Source organism: Acipenser ruthenus, chromosome 43 (genome assembly GCF_902713425.1).
Source record: "Acipenser ruthenus chromosome 43, fAciRut3.2 maternal haplotype, whole genome shotgun sequence".
Lineage (NCBI taxonomy): Eukaryota > Metazoa > Chordata > Actinopteri > Acipenseriformes > Acipenseridae > Acipenser > Acipenser ruthenus.
This window is the reverse complement of record NC_081231.1, coordinates 995,352-1,020,497: the sequence shown is the minus strand read 5'-3', so window position 1 is coordinate 1,020,497 and position 25,146 is coordinate 995,352. Positions and strand designations below refer to the sequence as shown.

Here is a 25,146-nt window from a genome sequence, read left to right as displayed (position 1 = left end):
AACTGTGCAAACCACACAGCCTGCAATATATAGACTGCGTTTATTTAAATGCAATACGGTATTCAATGACGGGTTGTAGTCCAACAGTCCAGTTGCAATCTGATCACGTGAAACAAGCACCAGAACGCATCATTTTATCTCTGTAATCTATCGGTCTTTATTTTTTCCCATATTTACTGAATCCTATGTCGCCTTGGATAAAGGCATCTGCTAAATAAACTAATAATGATAATAATACAGCGAGGCACGCAATTCTGGCACCATGTACTGAGAGCACAGCTTAGATAGAGACGCAGCATTACTGCAGTAGACGCACAATATGAATTGGTTGTCAGTGCTATAGCAGTAATGTTATCAGTGTTTCCTGTTGTGTGAATAGAGGATTTTTAAAGACTTTGCACTTTCAACAGTTCCGTTTGCATATCCTGTTTTTTTTTTTTTTGTACCACAGAGTTGGCAGCCCTAATTGATCCCCTCCTCTTCCCTCATTCACACGCCCCGTTTCTTTGCAGGTTGCCCATATCCCTCCTCCAGTTCCACACCCTGCTAAAACTGTCTTTCACAAAAAATAAAAAATAAAATAAAAACCTAACTGCTGCATTGCTCAAGGCCCACAGTCCACCAAAACACAACTAACAGCTCTGTGCAACCCTGACAATCCCACATCTCCCCCTACAGGACACACCGTGTACTGCACCGTCCCTTTATTTACTATTCCACAAGCATAGAGAGAGACATCCCCGGGGTATTAATATGGCCAGATTAACCCTAGAAATGCAGTTTCCAGGGAACACGCTATTTTTAACATTAAGATAGAAAATTGAGCCACTTTATCATCACAGCGGGGAGGAAAACACCAAGAAACCGCTTAATTTTTAGGCTACACTTTCTCATTTTATCTCGAGGCGTCACAAAAGCATCTGAAGGGCTGTCCTTGCGGGATTAACGCTTCCGTTCAGAATTCGCTTTTGCGGTTAACAAAATTAAGTTATGATAACAGAATAGACTTGGAGTTCAATACTATAAAAGTGGTCTAGGTTTTCAGGGTTTAAACCATAAAGCCCTATTTCTACCACTTTAAAAAAAAAAATTAGGTACAAACGCATTATTTTCTTTTATTTAATATATATATATTTATATTTGCTCAGTTATTTTCTCCATAACTTTAACGCTCAAATCAGAATTCCAAGGTAAATTTGTAAGACACTAAGGTCGTATTTTCCAGCGTTTATTTGTCTATTTTTTTTAAGAGACAAATTCCTATTGGCTTTACAAAATTAGCGTCAAAAGATGCAAGTACTGTAATTGAATTCTCCTAAGCACGGTCAAGTTGTCTGTTTCTGAGTTTCGTACACTACTGTTGAATTTTCATCTATCAAAAAAAAAAAAGGTAATTAAAGACTAGACTAAACGTTTTGAAAATACGGCCCTAAGTATGATCCTAGGACTTTTATTTTTTTATTTTTTTACAGGCTTAAAAAAGCTATTTTTCTGTGAATAAATATGGATTTAGAATGCATCAGATTACATAAAACACAGCTTTTGCGGTCTGAGTTTTTTTTTAAAGAAAATGAAATAATTTGGTGCTTAAAGGGTTTAAAAAAATGACAGCCAAATGCAATTCAAAATGTTACTAGGAGACTAGGAGCGTGTGATAAAGGTTTTGTTAAGATTGGTGCAAAGTCAAGGCAGTTATTGCATTGACTGTGTGGAGTGTGACAGACAGACAGACAGACAGACAGACTAACAGCCATAAATTACTAAAAAGCTCCAGTAAGAGTTAAGATATGTTTCTGTTTTCAAACTTCACTAGGCAGACTTCTGAAAAGCTTTATATCAGCTTGCCAAAAACAGCAACAGCTTATTTTGAATACGTTACTTTTCCTACATTTAAAACGACTTCTCAGTCTACATGTTTCACAGTTATATTAGCTCCATCTGTGCCTGAAACAACAAAACAAAGAAATACTTAAAAAACAGAAGAGATGTCAAGGATTTTAATCACACTTCATTGAAATAAAGCTGTCTTAACACACGATGCAATGTGCTTACAAGCAATTAAATACTGGCACTGGTTTTGTCAAAGCTTAGTCACACACAGCACAAGATCAAAGTCAGACCCTCAGAATGTCACTGTACACTTTTTCAGCCCAATTATTTTACAGGGGGTCATTTACTGTAACTTCAGTGGTGGAAATAATTATGGACACACCATTCAAACAACATTAAGAATAACTGTTTAGTATTCATTACTATTTCCAATCACTGTGAGCAGTCCTGGGTTCTAATACAGGGATGGAAATAAGACTCCCATTGCACAGCAGTTTGATCCACTCCTGATTTTACTATGAATTTAATAAGACACACCTGAGCTTGTTGCCTATACAGCTAATTCAAGCTCGTAGTAAAACATGAAATAGTTAAAACTGCTATGCAACAGGAGTCTTACTTCTAAAATATAATACATCTGATATTATCTGGCTTTCAAAAGGCATTAGGCTTGGGAAAATCCGAATTGTCATTTCAGTCCGGGTGTCCGAGAATATGTGTCCCCCGCCCCTTTGCATATTTCTTCCCCCAGGAACCAATAGTTGGGAATATTGGTTCCCCTTCCGAATATTTGTACCCCCTTATTTCTTTGTAACAAAGTAATCTTTCTTTGTATGTATGAGGGTACAAATATTCACAGAATATTTGTTACTGGGGGGACACATATTCGGGGGGAACCAATATTAGTTTATACCGGCAGTTATTATTATTATTTGTTTATTTAGCAGACACCTTTATCCAAGGTGACTTACAGAGACTAGGGTGTGTGAACTATGCATCAGCTGCAGAGTCACTTACAATTACGTCTCACCCGAAAGACGGAGCACAAGGAGGTGAAGTGACTTGCTCAGGGTCACACAATGAGTCAGTGGCTGAGGTGGGATTTGAACCGGGGACCTCCTGGTTACAAGCCCTTTTCTTTAACCACTGGACCACACAGCCTCCACACTGGCCCACACAGTTGGATTCTCCAGAAAAACATGAACCCAATACTGAAAGCCAGAGTCACTCCCAATGACTGAAGCCCCAGAGCACAGTAAGGGCAGTGGAAACAGAAATTCAAAATGAGATTTGAAGCCACTTTTTAAAATCTGCCAGTTTCAACGACTCAATAGCAATTATGAACACTGGGGGCCTGTCCATTACATGCGATTAGAGTCGCCTTGATCGCTTAATCAAATGTATTTTTAATATGAGGGTATCCAGAATTATTTCCCATAGGGTATAATATAAACACAATCACAGCTACAGCAATTATGCAAGGTTTGAAATATACTTTTTGCATTGCTCTGTGTTCAACTGTATCGATCTCAGCGTGGGCTGAAATATCCTAATCATTTCAATCATTTAAGAAAAAAAAAGACAGTATATCAATTATTATACAAGCAGGGGTCTTGTTTGGGGGGGGGGTGGGGGGGTACTAGCCCCCCTTTATTCCAAACCTTACAGTCATGTGTGTACAATGGGCTAGAAACAAGCAGAAAGCATATAAAAAAAAGGATGTAAACTTCACATATTCGATACCAGCAAACAACACATAATACACACATTCACACCAGCAACGACTTCACATTTCAGCCATCACAAAGCTTAACGAGCAGCTATGGCTACAGGAGGAGGTGAAACTGAAACCCCAGGTCCATCATATTTGCTCCCAGTTCCCTACTGTTTAGCCCCACCACACAGTCTCTGTATTGCAGCCAGTGTTACATAAAGCCATGCCTCCCGTTTGCATTGCGCATGCGTTTGTTCTTTTTTAATCTGTTCTAGCACCTCCATTTAAAGGATGCATCCCCTGTGCAGCGTCTTCCTGTACGGACGTGTCATTGAGGACCATTCAGGATAGAACAGGTAAGATGATTCATTATTAGGGGCTGTTTAAACATTTATAAATATTATATAGCCCCTTAAAATGAAAGAAGAAGAAAAAAAACACTTGCTATGAATGAAAATCAATGCTGTTTGTATTTAAACCCGTTACTGTAGCTGGAAACACACACTTTCTCTTTCTCAGAAAGCATGGATAGCGAGAGGTACACAGCGATGTACGCGTATGTTTCTAAGTATACGTGCCCCCAGGGCTTTCAAAGACACATATACAGCTGTGACCAAATGTTTTGCGTCACCTAGAATTTTAGGATTGAGACAATTTAAAAGAAATTAAAATAAACTATATGATCATCATTTTGATTTTTTTATTTAACATCGTGTAATCAAAGAAACTACAAAACGTCTACCGGAAGCCATAATAGCATTAGATTTCAAAATGTCCCATTTTTCAAATGTGTGGGTTTTTGCATTAAGTGTATGGAAAATTACAAAGCGGTGTGTAATTCAATATGTTAACGTAACATTATTCAGCAGGTTTCATTCGAAGCTAATGAAGCTTCGAATGAAGCTAAATTAGTTCATTCTACAGGGTGAAGCAAAACTTTTGGCCATAGCTGCATATGCATTATAAAATAGATAACTTAGATAGGGAAATTAACATGGTACAATTGAGCACACAGTGACTATACCCCTGCAAGCAGGATATGCATTCTGAGAGGAGGATAATTAGCTTCAGATGACGTTTTCTTAATTACATTTCTCTACCCCTTTTAAAACCTGGTGGATTGGGGAGTTCACCAGGACATTTGGCAGTAAGTCAATATAAAAATGTAAAATCGCTCCATTCCACTGTACAATATGACCGAGTGACCACGCAAGAGAACAGCAGAGAGCACAACCCAATAAAATACAAAAACATTTACCAGCGAGAGCTCCCATTAGCGCTCGTCCGGTTCCTAATAGCCAAACTGATCTCAAAAGTCTTAAAAGGATCCCAGTGATTCTGCCTCAACAACATGACTAGGTGACCCATTCCATCCCCTCACCACTCTCTGTGTGAAGAAGAGTCTCCTTTCCTCGGTCCCGAGTCTGTCTCCATCTGATCCTGGTTTCTCTGCTGCGCTGAAGGTATTGACTATAACTCTGTCAACTCCTTTTAAGAATTTAAAAGACATCAAGTCCTCCTTCATTCTTAGTTCCAGGTTAAATAAATCCTTCTTATCTTTGTAGCTCGTTCTTTTAAAGCCCAGGGATTGGTCTGGTGGCTTTTCGCTGGACTGTCTCCAGAGCTACCCCACACTGGAGTCAATTACCACACAATATAAACAGTAGAGTCCTGGTGCACAATGCAGACAGTTGCATATTCCCTGCTTTGTTTTTGAATCAATACTTTTTTTTTTTTTTTTTAAACAGTCCTTGAAAATCGTTTACTGATAATACCAGTAATAACAAGACATGCTACTTTGTAGTCAAGCAACAGATAGTTGAAACTGGAAGTTACATGCATTAAGAAGACATTGTGCAGCATTATTGTTGCGTGAACAGGAACTAGGTTAAAAAAAAAGATGGCTGGTAAAATGTGTTTGCTGTAAAAACTGGCAAAGTTTCTCGAGTAAAAAAAAAAAAAAAAGACTGGATTTTATCATCTAGATCAAAACAGCTGAGAAACATGCACGGCTGCAGTAGCGTCCCATCTCCACAGGGGGGGCAGTGTAAACCTTTCTATTGCATTGTTGTGTTCGTTTCTCATTGGCTCAACACCTCTGTGTGACAGACACTGCAGACAGCTTCAGTCCTTGGCACATTTTAAACATGCAGTCTCCTGGCTAATGTCCATTGAGATTCGACTCTGTAAAAGAAGGAAAAACAGCCGGATTCATCAAGGTTTTTATTTTACCAAAACACAGACAGTGCCATAAAAAAACAATGTATTGACCTTGAAAATTTAATTATAAAACCAGCATATGTATTACTAGCATATGTATTACTAGTATTACTAGTACAGGGCAGCAGTGTGGAGTAGTGGTTAGGGCTCTGGACTCTTGACCGGAGGGTCGTGGGTTCAATCCCAGGTGGGGGACACTGCTGCTGTACCCTTAAGCAAGGTACTTTACCTAGATTGCTCCAGTAAAAACCCAACTGTATGAGGGGCTCCCAAGTGGCGCATCCAGTAAAGGCGCTCCTCGCAGGATGTGCCCTATAGCCTGGAGATCGCAGGTTCGAATCCAGGCTATGTCACAGCTGACCGTGACCGAGAGTTCCTAGGGGGCGGCGCACAATTGGCTGAGCGCTGCCCGGGTAGGGAGGGCTTAGGTCGGCAGGGGAATCCACGGCTCACCGCGCATCAGCGACCCCTGTGGCCGATAGGGCGCCTGTGGCTCTGCAGCGGAGCCGCCAGATCTGTGTTGTCCTCCGGCACTATAGGTCTGGTAGCATTGCTGTGGATCTGCAGTGCGAAAAATGACGGCTTGGAAGGAGCACGTTTCGGAGGACGCGTGTTTCAGCCTCCGTTTCCTGAGTCGGTGGGGGGGTTGCGAGCGGTGAGCCGGGGATACAGATAATAATTGGGCATGCTAAATTGGGGTGAAAACCGGGGTAAAAACAATTGGCGACGACTAAATTTAAAAAAAAAAAAAAAAAAAAAAAAAAAAAAAAAAAAAAAACCCAACTGTATAAATGGGTAACTGTATGTAAAAATAATGTGATATCTTGTAACAATTGTAAGTCGCCCTGTATAAGGTCGTCTGCTAAGAAATAAATAATAATGAACACATATGTACTTACACATAATTACAATGTTATTATGCATAGTTACAATCTACTTAATGTGTAAATGTTTTTATACGATATCTGTAAGTACACAATTGTATCAGAAAAGAGTTCGGGTTAGGATTATACCATGCAAAAAAAATAACATCATGTATATTGCAACTATACATAATAACATTGTAATTATGTGTAAGTACACATGTGTTTACGAAGTAACTAAGTAAATACACAGAAATTAGAGACACTTAATGTAAATCAAACTTAACATAATGTGTGTGTCTCTGATATTGAACTGATGGCAATTCTTAAGGTTTACTGCAATGATTTTGCAACGGAACTGCATTATAAAGTACAGATTGTGTTTCTTCAATCTTACCTTGTTATAGATGGACGTCAAACACTCCGTCTTCCACTGACTCGATCTCCTCTTCAATCACTGTTAAAAACACAGAGTCTCAAAACCAGATCACTTTGCAGTTTATCCCCCCTGGCTACGCAGATCATTTACCGCAAATATATCAGAACGCAACGAGATTCGTCATCGATCTCCTTTACAGACCCGCCTGCATGGAAACACCTCTGGGTGGGAGGATTTCAATTTCCGCTCAGTAATCAGCGATATAGAAACAACAGGCGCTCCTGTGTGAAAATGTTCGACCGCTTTGTGCTTTTGTTTTAAAAAAAAAAAGTACATTTTGTCACTGCTTTTTAAAATAAGATTTATTTATTTATTTATTTATTTTTAATCTTTTACTATTTTTCCAAATTGTTTTGTATATTATACACTGCGTTATATTTGTCTGCAAAGTGTTTTAGGTGATTTATCGCGTAAGGCACTATATAAGAAATAAAGACTGATTGAAAACGGTGAATTTAGTAGCAGGTGACATGGGCGCTTTTCCACAGGATTTTGTCTATTTAAAATATTATCAATGTATCCAATTTATGCACACGGATTAACACTATATTGAACAATTTAACCTTCTAAAAGTTTCCCATAGCAAAGTGTAACAACCAATGAAGACATCGGAAAGCATAGCTAAGCATTGTAAAGCCCAGAGAGTTCTGGTACAGCATAGCGAGGTACGGTAAAGCGATGATAAATGCATGGTATAAACTGCCAAAAATACTGCTGTTAACTGGAGGTGTTGTAGTCCCCAGCATGTCTCAAACAACAGATTTTTTAAATTTTATATTCATGGAAAATGTTGACCTCGCTCTGCCCCGAGACCACAGAAGCTATGTCTGATAAGAGTCGGAGGCAGACTTTTACAGGAAAGATAAAGAGAGTTTCAGGAACACAGTGCGGATAGCTAGCTGACAAGGGTCATGACTTTGTGTGTGGGGAGGGGGGGGGGGGGGAGGAGAAGGGAGTGTATATTTAGAAAAATAATTGTTATCTGAAAAAAACATACACGCTTTTCATACACGCTCCCTTATCCTGCACAGCCATCGCTTCCATTCTGGGAATTTGGAGAACATCCCTAACTGTAAAACAATACTTTACAGTATCCGCAAGAGCATGTTTCCACTTCTCTAACGCATTTAATAATCTCAGAGTTATAAACCGACTGAAGGCAGCTACTAGGGATTCCATTTGATTTCATTAGCTACAGTCACGTTTCGGGAAAAATTCAAAACTGTTTTCAGAGTGTTTAAATGTGTCGACCTAGTTCTGTGATCGCTGTATGCAGGGTAGCAGGAGGCAGGGTAGTTCATTGATCGCTGTATGCAGGGGGGTCAGGAGGCAGGGTAGTTTTGTGATCGCTGTATGCAGGGTAGCAGGAGGCAGGGTAGTTCTGTGATCGCTGTATGCAGGGTAGCAGGAGGCAGGGTAGTTCTGTGATCGCTGTATGCAGGGTGGGTGCAGGAGGCAGGGTAGTTCTGTGATCGCTGTATGCAGGGTAGCAGGAGGCAGGGTAGTTCTGGGATCGCTGTATGCAGGGTGGGGCAGGAGGCAGGGTAGTTTTGTGATCGCTGTATGCAGGGTAGCAGGAGGCAGGGTAGTTCTGTGATCGCTGTATGCAGGGTAGCAGGAGGCAGGGTAGTTCTGTGATCGCTGTATGCAGGGTAGCAGGAGGCAGGGTAGTTCTGTGATCGCTGTATGCAGGGTAGCAGGAGGCAGGGTAGTTCTGTGATCGCTGTATGCAGGGTGGGGGCAGGAGGCAGGGTAGTTCTGTGATCGCTGTATGCAGGGTGGGTGCAGGAGGCAGGGTAGTTCTGTGATCGCTGTATGCAGGGTGGCAGGAGGCAGGGTAGTTCTGTGATCGCTGTATGCAGGGGGGTCAGGAGGCAGGGTAGTTCTGTGATCGCTGTATGCAGGGTGGCAGGAGGCAGGGTAGTTCTGTGATCGCTGTATGCAGGGTGGGGCAGGAGGCAGGGTAGTTCTGTGATCGCTGTATGCAGGGTGGGGCAGTTACCTGATTGTTGTACGGAGGGCGGGGAGCTCCCAGGGGGAGGGAAGCTGAAGGATCGGGAGTTACGGCGGGGGGGTCCATCCAGGCTGATGCTCTTGGTTCGTTTTCGGCACTCCACAGCCAGGTGGAATCGACAGGCCTTGTGGCAGTTCACCCCACATACTGGAGAGACACAAGCACACAGGGAACTGAGAGACAGAGGCAACCACAACACAGATCCACAGAGGGGCGTTCGCAAACTAACACTGCAGCACACTGGGGGCAGCACTGAACAGTCGACTGGTCCAACAGCAAAGTGACGGCCGATCTCAGAACCTGGTAGTGGACTAATCGCATGGCACGTGATCATGAAGCAAGCGGTTTCAGACGGACTGGACTGGAAGCATTGACGTGGAAATTACATTTTAGAACATGCATGAAGAGATTCCTTCAAACCAGCGTTGCATATGATGTTTGAAAAAGAACCTACATGTTTGCTAAAATGTGGTTCTTTCGAAACTCCACCTGTATAGTAAATGGAAGTAAACCTTTAAAACCTGAGGGTATTGACTAATTTGGAAATATAATATGAGGTTTCAGTTAAAGACTGTCTCTTACCTTTGCACTTATATCCCTGCTTGAACAGCCCCCAGATCTATAAAAAAAATAATAATAATTATATATATATATGATTTCACCAGGTTTTGCAACACTCAAGATTGTGAAAGGTGCTATATATAAATACCAGGACAAACATTGGTTTTTCATGATTTAATATTCTTTCAAAAAAAACACAAGGAATAGTGTGTACCAGATTACAGTAAAATAACATTGCTTCCCTCTGAAATGACCTATTACTGTACAGTAGAATGTGTGTTCCTTATTACAGACGTCATTGATGCATTTGCATCTTTCTGATAGTCATCAGAAATTCTGCACGTGAACGAATACGAACAAGGTAACTTGGAAAAAAAAATATCAAGTGGTGTTTGTTTAAATATTTGATTATCAGTACTGATCACAACCACCCTTGGTTTGTACATATTATGCCCAAACAGCCTTTTACAGGAATCGCTTCGCAGTCCTTGCAGTTCATCCTGTCTGTATATCTTTTAACAGCGTTCAGCGAGCACAGGAAGGAAGCTAGAAAGAGCGAGAGATGTGAAAGCTAGGAGGAGGAGGAGGGGAGAGGGCTAAATAAAAGCCCGATATGCGACCCAGAGAAAACAGGAAACAGGAAGCAGAGGCGCTCTCTCGTGTAAAGCAGGGGGTTTGAATCCCACAGCTCCTGATCAACCACAGTCACGTCAGCAACTGGAACAACAAAATAAGAACAAGTACGTCCGCATCATCCGTCCCCCGGGGCCGTGACGGAAGCAGCAAGTCATCTAAGTTATCCAGCAACAAACTTCCCATCCCCAGCTGTGCCGCTTTCCCAGAAAAAGGAGAATGTTTCTGGGGGACCGTTCTTCTTGATGTCATGCCCGTTAAAACATCTAGCGTGTTCCGAAGAGGAGACGGTTATCCATTCAGAGACGACAGGGCGTTTAGTAAGCAAGGGATCCGAGTGAGGACCGATGGGTGAACGGACAGGCATTGTGCCGACACCAATAGGGTAAGCATGCTCTCCAGATCCATGCAGAAAATGTAGGTGTGACACACAGACAAACAGATGCAAGAACAGACAAGAAGTTTCATGACATGTGGGTAAGCGGTTTTGCAGATAAATGGAACAATGCAAGTGTGACTTGCATACATGCCTCTGCGTGTCACGATACGGGCTAACTGTGTGACGCATAACAAGATCAAAACGGTCATTTAAAGATGGACCATTTTGAGGCGATTTATCGCCAAAGGCACTATGTGTAAGCAATAAAGATGGATGGAAGATGAATGTTCCCCCCTGCCCGGTACTCACAAAGCCAGCGCAGTGCTCACAAAAGGTGGGTTTCAGGTAGGTGGTCTCAGTAAAGGTGTGGATGAATCCCATCTTGCAGTTCAGCAGGGAGCTGGCGCTCATGAAGTACACCACCATCTCCTCGCGGCTGATTCGTCCGTCACTGTCAGGGGGAGGGGCACAGCCATCAACAGCAAGGACATGATTGGCTAACGAGTTGTCCCCGTGACGTGACTCAGAAAACCTACACTTCTCCCCAATTTATAACGTCCAGCGCAATCCCTCACCTCAAAAAAAACTCAACAGCTCAGGAGAACTGAAGGTCAGCAGGCATCCTCCGATCCCCAAGCCAATCGCCCCTTGCTACTCCACACCGGATGTGAGCTACCGCCCCCTGGAGGTCAAGCCCTACAGGTGTCTGCTCTGAGCTCACTGGGCGCCTGGCCAGTAGGGTCCGCTGTAGCGCAAATGAGGAGAAACAGTCCCTGCCGGTTTTGCCTCCCTAACCAGAGCCAATGCTCCTTGTGGAATCTCCAGCCAAGTCCGGCAACATGGTAGTTAACTTAATTGCACTGCAGCGCACCCTACTGGTCAGGTACCAGACTACAGCAGGGAGAGACAAGCCTAGCTAGTTTTCCTGATTAGAAAGTGCACCAGTGATTCAAATTGGGAAGAGAAAAACAGTGAAACTGCTTAAAATAAATTGAGATTGTTGCACTTTATAATAACGTCCCGAAAGCAGGACGCACGTTTCAGATTGAATTACTCACTCATTCTGATCAAGCTCCCCAAACTTGCTGAGGTAAGGGAAGTTATTCCTGATGATCGCAAACTCTTCCTGGGAGATGTGTCCGTCTCCGTCCGTGTCGAAATTCTTAAATACAGACTGAGAAAAACAAGCGGTCAAATCTCTGAGTCAGTGTGTGTGTGTCTCTCTGTCTGTGTCTGACTGTCTCTCTGTCTGTCTCTCTCTGTGTGTCTGTCTGCTAATTTACAGTGTTCACATGGTCAGGAAAGACCCACCCTTTTAGACTGCACCCTTGTATATATCTTATATTTTATTATCATTATTTATTTCTTAGCAGACGCCCTTATCCAGGGCGACTTACAATTGTTACAAGAAATCACATTATTTTTACATACAATTACATTATTTTTACATACAATTACCCATTTATACAGTTGGGTTTTTTACTGGAGCAATCTATGTAAGGTGCCTTGCTCAAGGGTACAGCAGCAGTGTCCCCCCACCTGGGATTGAACCCACGACCCTCCGGTCAAGAGTCCAGAGCCCTAACCACTACTCCACACTGCTGCCCTTGCACTGGACTTGCCTGACCTCAGCACCACGTTACTGGATCCTCAGCTGATGCGCTATCCTTGCACTATTGCACTGCTAACATGTCACTGTAGATATAACTCGCTGTAATCCAAACTTGTTGCATGCTAGTTCATATTGTATTTTAGCAGTATTATTATTTGCAAAATTCATTGCTGCTGCAATCTCCATGCGGATTAGAACAGGGAATCTGCACTATATCCTCGTCAGTCACTGTGTGTAGAATTGCACCATGTTAAGTTTCCTATCTGTTTTATAATGCATAGATGTTTGTTTCAAAGCTTATAGCAACTTCTTAAACTCCATAGAGTTCACACCATTGTAAAAATGCAGATGTTAAATTGTGGCCAAAGAGGGTATGCAGTGTGTGTGTGTGGGTGTATGTGTGTGTGTATGTGTATGTGTGTGTGTGTTACAACTATTAAAACACTCAGCAGTGCTGAATTTAGAAATACTAAAATGAACTTTATAAATTCAATGGCAAACGTGACGACTAGAAGTCTTTCTCAATGTCTTCACTCAGAGCTTGTGTGTGTTTAAGTGTAACCAATAGGCTCAGCTTGTAAATAAATCATGTATTCTAGAGATTTTTTTAAATTATTATTATTGTTGTTTTTAATAATTAGTCATTTGTAACCCGATGGGGAAGTAAAACTAAAAAACACAGCAGTTTGCATTAACAGACAGATATTGGCCAGTTCTGCTGTTTCACTTCTTCCTAATCTTGCTAGGTTTGCTGTTTCCAAACCGCATGTAAATACAGACTCAGCTCCACACACAGCATCAGAAAATCTACAATTAAAACAAACAGGTTCTGACACTCTGTGTTTTCACCAGAACTTGAAACAATGTATCAGCTGTTCAGTAATATCACATGGATTCAGAGTAAGAGAGTTTAGGAAAGCACCCTCTCAGAACATCAGATGGTACTTTCCTAGATCTGGGGTATCCAAGCAATTCCAGTCCATTATTCCACTCCAGGTTTTGACGCAATTAAACTACATATTAATATAATTATTATTTAGTCATTTAGCAGACACTTTCATCCTAAGCAACTTACAGAGACTAGGGGGTGAACTATGCATCATCAACTGCTGCTGCAGAGTCACTTGCAATAGGACCTCGTTTGTTTTACGTCTCATCCGAAGGACGGAGCACAAGGAGGTGAAGTGACTTGCTCAGGGTCACACACAGTGAGTCATTGGCTGAGATTGAACCTGGAACCTCCTAGTAACAAGCCCCTTTCTTTAACCACTGGACCAGCCAGCCTCCTTCAGTGTCTGCATGGAGGATTGATTGGTTCAAGTAAATGATTTAGATCTGGGTTGGAACAAAGACCAGCCCTGATCTAGGCGTTCCTAAACTCCTCTGAGCTCGATCTCTGATTGATCTCAAAACATTGTCAAGTCGGGGACTTAAAGGATCCCAGTGATTCAGCCTCAACAGCATGGCTAGGTAACCCATTCCATCCCCTCACCACTCTCTGTGTGAAGAAGCATCTCCCACCCTCTGTCCTAAGTCCAATTATTTCTGTGTTGTCCTCTGGTCCTGGTTTCTACACTGCGCTTAAAGTAATGGTTGAACTCCTTTTAATTATGTAGAAGTAATTCTAAGGGCACGGTAAAGTTAAAAGTCTTTGGTTAGCCACTGCGGACCTTTAAAAGTTAACCAAGTTTAAATTAACATTAAAAGTATCCGAAGTGCGGTCGATCTTAATTTCACAGTTGCCAGCTCTGGCTAGCCTCTGAACTGTGATGCTTTGTCACTTGCCTCCACCATCTTCTCGATGTGTTTGCTGATGATCTCCGGGTCTGCCTTGGGCTTCACTGCCGATGCCCACTCGTCAATCATCGAGGATTTGGGGGCGGGGTTAGGCTGGGGGGAGGGAAACAACCAAACAACTTACATTGACTGCTTACTAAGGCTTCTAGGTAAATTATTATTATTATTATTATTATTATTATTATTATTATTATTATTATTATTATTATTATTATTATTATTATTTCTTAGCAGACGCCCTTACCCAGGGCGACTTGCAGTTGTATTCAAAATAAAATACATATCAAGAATTACAGTACAATTAAGAGCAAGATACAAAATACAATGACTTCAGTCCTAATAAGAGCAAATACAAAACACAGTACGATTTGATATCGGGGCAGCTCAAGAGCAGATAACAGTGTTGTCAGAATTTTGCCTAAACATTTACAACCACTGTCAAAAAAATACAGGTATTAGCAGCAGTGTAAGTGTACAGTCTAGGCCAATTTAGTTCACTTCCAATATTCCTTCACAGTATTTTCCATACACAGTTAAATGCTGCACAGACACCGTCTTATGCACACAAACACACTGCAGTCATTTATAAAACAGCGATGGAGAACTTCTTGCGATGCCTTCTCTGATTGGTTACAAACATTCCCAATAAGTTTAACCCTTTCAAACTCTGGTTTGTCCCAAAGTTTAAATCTTTAGGAAATTTAGCATTTTAACACCCCTAGTTCTAAGTCATCCACTATGGTTCTTGTTTGGTTTTAGGTAGCACATTTGGGCTTGGTCCTAGGTAATACACCAACGGTTGGTTCTAGGTAATAAACGACCGACCGGTTCTAGGTAATGTACTTTGATTTGGTTCTAGGTAACTGACTATGGCTTGGTTCTAGGTTCTGGTTCTAGATACTCACAGTGGATTTGGAGTGTTGCCGTGGTTCTCTCGTTAAGGACAGCTGATAGATGTCCTCTTCTGTGTGATATTGATCCAGGGACACCTGCAAGGAGAGATCACAGCAAACATTATTACACCTGCACTGCCTGCTGTGTTCAGTCTTGTAAAGATTTTAGAAAATTTCTTCCTTTTTAAAACGGTAAGAGCAGATGCTCTATTGCAGAAGAGCTGTGATCTTGTGCAGCTGGGGCTCTGATTACTCACATTGTGTGAAATGATTTCTGATGTTAGAGACACCCTACACACAACCTAACTTGTTAGAAACACTGTCCTCCGAAAATTACTATTCATTTATTTTTTAAATGTAGTCGTCGCCAATGGTTTTTGCCCTGGTTTTCTCCCCAATTTGGAATGCCCAATTATTATTTGTATCCCGGTTCACCGCTGCAACCCCCCAGCTCCATGGGGGGGAACGGAGGCTGAAAGATGCGTCCTCCGAAACGCGTTCCTGCCAATCCGTCCTTTTTCGCACTGCGGATCCACGGTCAAAGCCACCAGACCTGTAGTACCGGAGGACAACACAGATCTGAATGGCCAATTGTGCACCAGAACCCCCCCTGGCACCGTCAGCAATGACATAGCCTGGATTCGAACCTGCGATCTCCAGGCTATAGGGCGCATCCTGCACTCCACGCGGAGCGCCTTTACTGGAGCCCCCGGAAATATATTTAACATAACAGTTGACATTGTAGGATCTAAAACACTGGGAACGTTAAAAAAAAGAATAGATTCTGTGCTTTTAAATGAGTTTCCCCCAGTAGGATGGCGTGCTAACAAGGGATGAGCCTTAATGGGCCGAGTGGCTTTTTCTCGTTCCCAAACTTTTCTTCGGCTCCCCGACGCCTATGAGAAGGGGTCTGACCGTTAGCAAGTTGACCAGGTCGTTGTTGGCGTCGATGCGTGGCGGTGTCACTTGGATCTTGGCGAGCTCGTTCAGGATGGTGTACAGCTGCTGGGCCTTGACCAGGTTGACCCGGGTCTTCTCCTTGTCGGCCCAGTCGGACAGCGCCACGTGCACAGCGATCAGGTCCTTCAGGTGGACCCCCAGAATGGGGAAGCGGAACCCCTCGCACTCCGCAAAGCGCTTCCGGTACTGGCTGTAGTTCCCACACGAGGTCACCAGCTCTGTCAGGCTGTCGAACACCTGGAGGCATCGAGAGAGGAGGAGCTCAGAGAAGTGCCAGATTACAGGAGCACTTCACATTAAGAACATAAGAAAGTTTACAAACAAGGCCCATCTTGCTTGTTTGGTTGTTAGTAGCTTATTGATCCCAGAATCTCATCAAGCAGCTTCTTGAAGGATCCCAGGGAGTCGGCTTCAACAACATTACTGGGGAGTTGGTTCCAGACCCTCACAATTCTCTGTGTAAAAAAAGTGCCTCCTATTTTCTGTTCTGAATGCCCCTTTATCTAATCTCCATTTGTGACCCCTGGTCCTTGTTTCTTTTTTCAGGTTGAAAAAGTCCCTTGGGTCGACATTGTCAATACCTTTTAGAATTTTGAATGTTTGAATCAGATCGCCGCGTAGTCTTCTTTGTTCAAGACTGAATAGATTCAATTCTTTTAGCCTGTCTGCATACGACATGCCTTTTAACCCAGAATAATTCTGGTCGCTCTTCCTTGCACGCTCCATTTTTGACAGTTTTTTTTTTGTTAAGTATATGGGAAACCTACCAAGCGGTATGCAATTCAATATGTTAAGGTAACATTATTTTCTAGCTACCAAATCTCCCCCTGTCGTCTCTGTGTGTGACTCATAACTTCTGCTCAGCGTTGTTTAGTCTGCCCCTCTGGTATTATGGCTGTGTGTTTAAGAAGGCGCTGTGCTGTCTTGAATCGTGTGACTGTTTGCTCGATGCCCCGGAGGACGTCCTTGGAATAAAGACGCTAACCTCTCAAGGACGCCACCTGCCTCTAACAGAATAGAATGCGTAAATAAAGCCTTTCCCATTGGAAATGGGTTTGTGATTCTGTATAAAGACAGTGATAAAGATGCTAAACAAAGAACTGGCTTTCTTTTTACTGTTTATAAGGATCGAAAGAAAGAAAGAAAGAAAGAAAGAAAGAAAGAAAGAAAGAAAGAAAGAAAGAAAAAGAAAGAAAAGTTTTTAATAAGATTTTAAATGCTCTGGCAAACTTGGGACTCCAACATTAATAAATGAATTAGCAATATTGAATGAAACTTACAAAACTCTTTAGCAAGCAATTCTTTTAGTATTACTACACTTACTGTAACGTTATTGACTGTTTTATAAAGTTAGAAAAGGCAAAACATCTCTCGTCTCCCCCTCCCCTTCTCTCCCCTCCCCTCACCTTGTTCACATCAGGGGTGATGTGGTTGTGTGTCTTCCCCCCTCTCCCCTCCCCTCCCCTCACCTTGTTCACATCGGGGGTGATGTGGTTGTGTGTCTTCCCTCCCCTCTCCCCTCCCCTCCCCTCACCTTGTTCACATCAGGGGTGATGTGGTTGTGTGTCTTCCCCTCCCCTCCCCTCCCCTCCCCTCCCCTCCCCTTGTTCACATCGGGGGTGATGTGGTTGTGTGTCTTCCCTCCCCTCTCCCCTCCCCTCCCCTCACCTTGTTCACATCGTGGGTGATGTGGTTGTGTGTCTTCCCCCCTCCCCCCTCTCCCCTCTCCCCTCCCCCCTCCCCTCCCCTCCCCTCCTCACCTTGCTCACGTCGGGAGTGATGTGTTGGTGAGTCTCCTTGAGTCTGGAGATGGAGCTGTGACTGAGCCCCCCCACCACCGCCATCAGAGTGTTGAAATTCTGGAGCTGCAGCAGCTTCTGTAACAGAGACAGATACAGATAGAGAGAGAGAGAGACGTTACTGCACCAGGCAGAGATCACTCACACACACACACAGAGGTACGTTACTGCACCGGGCAGAGATCACTCACACACACACACACTCTCACACACAGACACACACACAGAGGTACGTACTGCACCGGGCAGAGATCACTCACACACACACACACACACACACACACAGAGGTACGTTACTGCACTGGGCAGTGATCCCACACACACACACTGTGTGACCCTGCCTCAATGCTTGACTCTGCCCCCTTCCCTTCCCTTCCTCTGTACCTGTGCCACCTGGATGAACTGCTTGATGACAGCGGCTCTTTGCTGGGCAGTGTGTTTGCTCAGCACCATCATCTGGATCCACTGGGAGACGCTGTTGAAGAGAGTGATGAAGCGCTCCAGGATGGGGTTATCCACCGTGCACCCGTGCATGACGAAGCTGTGATAGTCCTGGAACTGAGACACGCACACGCACACAGAGACAGAGACACACAGACAGAGAGTCACACAGACATACAGGACACATAGATACAGAGACAGAGAGACAGCCACAGAGATGCACACAGACACACAGTGACACAGAGAGAGAGAGAGAGAGAGAGAGAGAGAGAGAGAGAGAGAGAGAGAGAGAGAGAGTGAGTGACACACACAAACAGACAGGGATTACTACAGACTGCAAGGTTCAACATACTGTTAACTACATAAGAGAACTCCACTCTCAACACTGCAGAGCGCTCTAGTAGTATAGGAAAGAGAACTCCACTCTCAACACTGCAGAGCGCTCTAGTAGTATAGGAAAGAGAACTCCACTCTCAACACTGCAGAGCACTCTAGTAGTATAGGAAAGAGAACTCCACTCTCAACACTGCAGAGCGCTCTAGTAGTATAGGAAAGAGAACTCCACTCTCAACACTGCAGAGCACTCTAGTAGTATAGGAAAGAGAACTCCACTCTCAACACTGCAGAGCGCTCTAGTAGTATAGGAAAGAGAACTCCACTCTCAACACTGCAGAGCGCTCTAGTAGTATAGGAAAGAGAACTCCACTCTCAACACTGCAGAGCACTCTAGCAGTATAAGAAAGAGAACTCCACTCTCAACACTGCAGAGCGCTCTAGTAGTATAGGAAAGAGAACTCCACTCTCAACACTGCAGAGCGCTCTAGTAGTATAGGAAAGAGCACTCCACTCTCAACACTGCAGAGCTGTCCAGAGGTCTATAGGAATGAGCACTCCACTCTCAACACTGCAGAGCTGTATAGAGGTCTATAGGAAAGAGAACTCCACTCAACACTGCAGAGCTGTATAGAGGTCTATAGGAAAGACAGCTCCACTCTCCACACTGCAGAGCTGTATAGAGGTCTATAGGAAAGAGAACTCCACTCTCAACACTGCAGAGCTGTATAGAGGTCTATAGGAAAGAGAACTCCACTCAACACTGCAGAGCTGTATAGAGGTCTATAGGAAAGACAGCTCCACTCTCCACACTGCAGAGCTGTATAGAGGTCTATAGGAAAGAGAACTCCACTCTCAACACTGCAGAGCGCTCTCGTAGAGTCAGTATGTTGATAAGCATGACGAGATCATATTGTTTGAAGACAATGAGAAAACACTTGTTTGAGTTGTCATCCGACAGATGGAGGTGCTGTGTGGTTACCAGGATCTTGCTGAAGGACTTGAACTCCAGGTAGGTCAGGTGCTCGGCCAGCTCGGAGGAGTCCAGGTGGTCGAACAGAAGGGACATCTTGCGTTTCTTCGAGAGGGAGGGCTGTCGCTGAGTCACCTGTCTCTTCCATTCGTACGAGGGACTGGACACACAAACACAGGGTCGTCAGAGGAAACACAATACAACTGTCTGCCATACAAGACTGCAATGTCTTCATATTGCATGGCTACCTTATTTTAAGATTAGCAGATACTTGGAACATCTTAGGAATTCGCTTGAAAAGTTCAATGAAAAGTCAAATTGAATCTTTAGTAACATTAAAAGATACCTAGAGACTGCACTTCACAGAACACTGAATCTATCCAAGCAACACTTGCAATTTACATGCATTGTATTGTTATTTTATAAATTACTGCAGGTATTGCTCTGAATAAAAAGTTAAGGGGATTGTGGGAAAAAAGAGTTCTAGTTGGAAGCTGTTTTTTAATGGATTCAGGGGTCAGGGGTCAGGGGTCAGTAGGTCACTCACACGCTCTCTATGTCAATGAGTCGACTGTGCCGGACGTTGCCCTCCTGACTCAGCGAGTCCTTCAGTCCCTTGATCTGATCAGCCAGCTCAGGATTGAGGTCAAACTCAGCAGGAAACTCAGAGATCCAGTACCTGCAACCACCACAAGAGCCTTCCGTTACCAAGACACCCCTCCCAGCACTGCCGACATGGCTCATTCCACAGAACTGGACCTTCCACGACCGTGCGGGGACTGTACCATTTAAAATAAAAGGGGCCAAATGTTTGTCCTACAGGTAAAACGTCCAAGAAAATACTTTTAAGCATTACAGTCCTTAAAACAGATTATGAAAAGAGAAAAAAGAGACATAACTAGCACCGAATCTGAATTATGTGCAAAAGCTTGCAGGTTTTCTTGCACGGATCAATAAAGTGTGGTTATTTTTGTTCGTAAACAAAAACGTATTTGCAAATAAAGCTTGTCAAAATGCAATTTCGGTGGGTCTCCCCAATGTCTCTCAGCGGAGAACCGCGCACCCCTATCATAGTGACATTAGCAAAAGCAGTATTCATTTGAGTGCATTTTAAATTGAGTGCATTTGTTCCCAATCTTACCTGACCAGATGACAAATCCTCGTCCTCACCCCAGTACTGCTTTCCTCTTCTTGAGATGTGCGGTCTTGTTAAGGAACTGTTTTGTTTTTTGTGTGGGGGGGGGGGGGGGGGGCATTTACTTTCTTTTAAAGGGTTTATTTTTTTAGAATTGCTCTGGTTTTTAGTAGCTGGACTCAAGCCAGGATGGCCAATCGCGGTCCTGGAAAGCCATTCCGCTCCTGCTCTTCGTTCCAACCCTGTTCCAAATGGTTTAACTGAACCAATTAAAACCTTCATCCAGACCCTGAAGTAGTAAAACCTGGAGTGGAACAGCACCTCCAGGACCGTGATTTGGCCACCCTTGGACCAATGCAACACAACACAGTATAATGCACCATGAACCAGTGGGAGCTTGAACACAAAATACAGTAAACTCTTGTATCTCAGAACTCGATATATCATTAAAAGGGAACATAAATTAACACGTTATTACAGCAGAACAATACACCCTTTTACAATCTTATTGAGCTCTTTCTGAATCCAGTTAGAGTTGCAAAGGTTAGCTAGCTAAACTGTACACTGACCACAGCAGGTATATTTCTAGCACACAGATGGTTCCTGTGTCTGGTCAGGCCACACAGCTTCCATCAGCACTTGCGAACTCCCTGTATCAGTGGCCGTCTGCACACTGGCACGCTTCCACACCCAGCACAGCACAGCGCACAAACAGGAAGCGCCTTTTTTTTTTTTTTTTTTAATACGTCCTGTTCAAGTTTCATCGCGATCTGCCGTTCCCCAGACTTTATTTAAAAATGTAAGCAAGAAGGTTTGACGGACAGGCAGCCCCAGATTTCGACACGGGCTTCATCACAATCGGACAAGAGTTTTTCTTAGGTAAACGTTCAAATGCAAGCGCGCAGACAGTTTGACGGACAGAGAGACAAACCTTTCTGTTTGCCCAGCTATTCCCACGCTTAAACCTTGCTTGTTTAATATGATTACCCCTATGGGCTTTGAAATGCTGTGCTTTACCACACTTTGATCAGCTTTTACTATGGGAAACTTCTATAAAGAAAATGGATTTTCAATAGGGGAGTAGTGGTTAGGGCTCTGGACTCTTGACCGGAGGGTCGTGGGTTCAATCCCAGGTGGGGGACACTGCTGCTGTACCCTTGAGCAAGGTACTTTACCTAGATCGCTCCAGTAAAAACCCAACTGTATAAATGGGTAATTGTATTTAATGTGTAAACAATAATGTAACTGTATGTAAAAATAATGTGATATCTTGTAACAACTGTAAATCGCCCTGTTTAAGGGCATCTGCTAAGAAATAAATAATAATAGCCTAAGAGTCAAGCATTATTATTAGCGTTACATTTTTAGAATTTTACTGACAAGTTTAAACATTGTCAAAATATGCATGTCAAACAGAGATCGATTGGCTTAGGGGGTAATTTGATCCATCTATACCCTACAGCTGGATTCTATGACATCAGTTTTACAGTCATAAGAAAACATAAGAAAGTTTACAAACGAGAGGAGGCCATTCAGCCCATCTTGCTCGTTTGGTTGTTAGTAGCTTATTGATCCCAGAATCTCCTCAAGCAGCTTCTTGAAGGATCCCAGGGTGTCGGCTTCAACAACATTACTGGGGAGTTGGTTCCAGACCCTCACAATTCTCTGTGTAAAAAAAGTGCCTCCTATTTTCAGTCATGGTGAATCGTGATCTTGGACTGCATGAATTTCCTATTTCAGACTTCAACGTTTTGCAGATATCTAGAGAACCCATTCCAATAGTTCTTCATCTCTTTCTATAAGGGAGTCATTTTAGAATGGGTTACGTTTCTCCAAATATCACGAAACTTGCCAAGAACCTTCTTTAGCCCAAGTTAAGGATGTGAGAATCTGGTGTGTCAAAACACAGAACAAAACCGTCTGAAAACATAGACCAAAACGATTTAGAGAAAAGAAACTAGAAACTGAAACCAGATCAAGGTCACCTTTTTTGCTTTGAGCTCTAAAGTTCAATCTTAAACACCAACTTTTATTTTTGAACTAGAATTTAAAGGCTGTATTTCAGTTTCATGGTTATGCAGCTCTCCGTGAAAATTCCCATTTCTGAAAGAGTGTAAATACACATCTTTATCACAATATATAATACTGCAAACGTTTCCCGTCTGTTGCACTGCGTTTAGGAACCCTTCGTTTACTTTGCTTCCAGGTAAATGATTGAACACACTCTGCACAGAGTCGCACGGCCTCTTTAAAAACGAAAGAGAGGCGAGTACTAAACGAAGGAAAGGATATTTGGTGAGCAGCTTCTTGGCGAGTTCGGTGGAGGGCAGGTACCAGGGGTGCATCAGAAGAAACATGCGAAGCAAGGTGCTGTCTTTACGCTCCCCTGTCTCGTCTGCAACACAAAGACACATTGAACAGGACAGGAGAACAGCATGCCAACAGGAGAGCAGCCCATCATTACCACACCACTGCCCCAGATTTGGGGATTTATTTAATCAGGGACAATTATAACATAAGTGTCACTTACATGACATGACACAAGATGCATTGCATTTTCAATTTCACCAGCAGGATCATTTCATCGACAGTCCCCGGGCAGACATTGATGACAATCTCCATATTTCTACTCTAAAACTATAGCAATAACCTCCTATTGAATATGTGATTAAAAATACATACGACGTTAGTCATAAATTACCTATTAAAAGTGAATAACAATCAACAGCTGACATAATCAAGTTGCAATACAATTTATATAATACAAATATCCAATAATAATGGCAATACAATAAGTATCGATATACATGCAATGGTCTTGGAGGGCTACTTCTATTAATATTATTATTATTATTATTATTATTATTATTATTATTATTATTATTATTATTATTATTATTATTAGTCATTTAGCAGACGCTTTTATCCAAAGCGACTTACAGAGACTAGGAGGGTGAACTCTGCATCATCAACAACTGCTGCTGCTGCTGCTGCAGAGTCACTTCCAATAGGAGCTTGTTTGTTTTACGTCTCATCCGAAGGACGGAGCACAAGGAGGTGAAGTGACTTGCTCAGGGTCACACACACACACACACACACACACACACACAGAGTCGTTGGCTGAGCCAGGATTTTACAAGCACATTTTTTTAAGCAATGGATCAAATTATCATTGAAGAATGGACTGTTTTATTAAAAGACAATTCAATGAATCAGGGAGAGTAAGTGTTCACAGGAATTATAAAACAACGAGCTGTGCTATGCTGTTGGTCTTGGATCGCCACACAAACGATAGAGGCCTTTATAACGATGCATCACACAAAGAAAATATCACGGTTCATCGACAAAGAATGAACTGTTACACCTTTTAAAGGGGGTCTGACTGAACAGGACCGAATCCAAGTGTGTGTTTTAAATGCTCCCGGGGTTTAGATTTTTCTGGTCCCTTGAAATCTGTGTTAACGAGAATCGACTCTAAAGGCAGCAGAAAGACCATGTCATTAATGATCCTTTAAAATCCACTGTGAGCTCTTTCTCAGATCACAAAGCGTGGTGTTCAAATACAATAAACTTACCAAACGCATCGATGCAGGCTTGTACCAGCTCATCAATAGTGGCAGAGTCTTCTAGAGTTATGGGTTCCATTGTGTCAACTGTCTCTCTCTCTCTAGCGCCTCCTTCTGGTCAACATGCACACCGCAGGTTTTCAGCAAAATAACTGGAAAGGAACAAGATAAATCATGAATGGCAAATCGCAATGCGTGACCAGCAGTGAGCATTACCTGTTCCTATGGTTACGTTACGTCAAAATAAGAGACATCAATAGTTTAGACTTTAAACATGTAATCATTATCCAAGCGTTAAGCAAACAGCTTATACGTCTGAACCGTTGCCAAAAATGTGCGTTTTGGCGGTCCAGTGGATAAAGAAAAGGGCCACTGGTTCAATCCCAGCTCAGCCACTGACTCACTGTGTGTGTGAACCAAGTCACTTCACCTCCTTGTGCTCCGTCTTTCGGATGAGACGTAAAATGGAGGTTCTGTTGTAAGTGACTCTGCAGCAGCAGTAGCAGCAGTTGATGATGCATAGTTCACCCCCCCCCAGTCTCTGTAAGTCGCTTTGGATAAAAAGCGCCTGCTAAATGACTCATTCACAATGTAATAGTTTCCTTTCAGATATCTTTGATACAGTTACAGACACATTCTGTTACATGAACAGTCATTTTTTGTATATCTATTTCAAGTAGCTTTTCAATATTCAAATATCTGTAATTTAAGAATCTGAACAAATGAATCTGATTCTCCACATAAAAAAAAACCTTATACAGCAGCGTGCACATGTATTAGAACCCCATTGCTTCTGTAGTTTGGATTAGTTGTGTGCATGAAATCAAACCACTGCAACTGAAAATCATCAAAACAGGGAAGTTAGCGATGGTCTCATTTAATTGATGACTTTAATCAGCCACGCATGCAATTCATTTAAAATAGTAAGAGAAGAGGAACACAGAGTCACAAACGGTAGAACGCGGGAGACTTTTAAGAAGTTAT

General features: G+C 42.8%; 1 protein-coding gene across 1 annotated transcript in view; it reads right to left on the bottom strand.

The window, feature by feature from the left end:
- Positions 1 to 1,983: 1,983 nt before the first annotated feature.
- LOC131709474 (RAS guanyl-releasing protein 2-like) overlaps positions 1,984 to 25,146 on the bottom strand; it is a 30,172-nt gene continuing 7,009 nt past the window's right edge. The window contains exons 2-17 of the mRNA XM_059012124.1: positions 24,172 to 24,314; positions 22,889 to 22,991; positions 20,603 to 20,659; positions 20,009 to 20,140; positions 19,471 to 19,621; positions 18,099 to 18,272; positions 17,676 to 17,792; positions 15,871 to 16,152; positions 14,968 to 15,051; positions 14,051 to 14,155; positions 11,712 to 11,827; positions 10,963 to 11,104; positions 9,663 to 9,699; positions 9,069 to 9,227; positions 7,025 to 7,084; positions 1,984 to 5,728 (exon numbers count right to left, since the gene is read on the bottom strand). Coding sequence (XP_058868107.1) covers positions 7,029 to 7,084; positions 9,069 to 9,227; positions 9,663 to 9,699; positions 10,963 to 11,104; positions 11,712 to 11,827; positions 14,051 to 14,155; positions 14,968 to 15,051; positions 15,871 to 16,152; positions 17,676 to 17,792; positions 18,099 to 18,272; positions 19,471 to 19,621; positions 20,009 to 20,140; positions 20,603 to 20,659; positions 22,889 to 22,991; positions 24,172 to 24,241 — 1,785 coding nt within the window. The 5' untranslated portion in view covers positions 24,242 to 24,314 and the 3' untranslated portion in view covers positions 1,984 to 5,728; positions 7,025 to 7,028. The remainder of the gene's footprint in view (positions 5,729 to 7,024; positions 7,085 to 9,068; positions 9,228 to 9,662; positions 9,700 to 10,962; positions 11,105 to 11,711; positions 11,828 to 14,050; positions 14,156 to 14,967; positions 15,052 to 15,870; positions 16,153 to 17,675; positions 17,793 to 18,098; positions 18,273 to 19,470; positions 19,622 to 20,008; positions 20,141 to 20,602; positions 20,660 to 22,888; positions 22,992 to 24,171; positions 24,315 to 25,146) is intronic.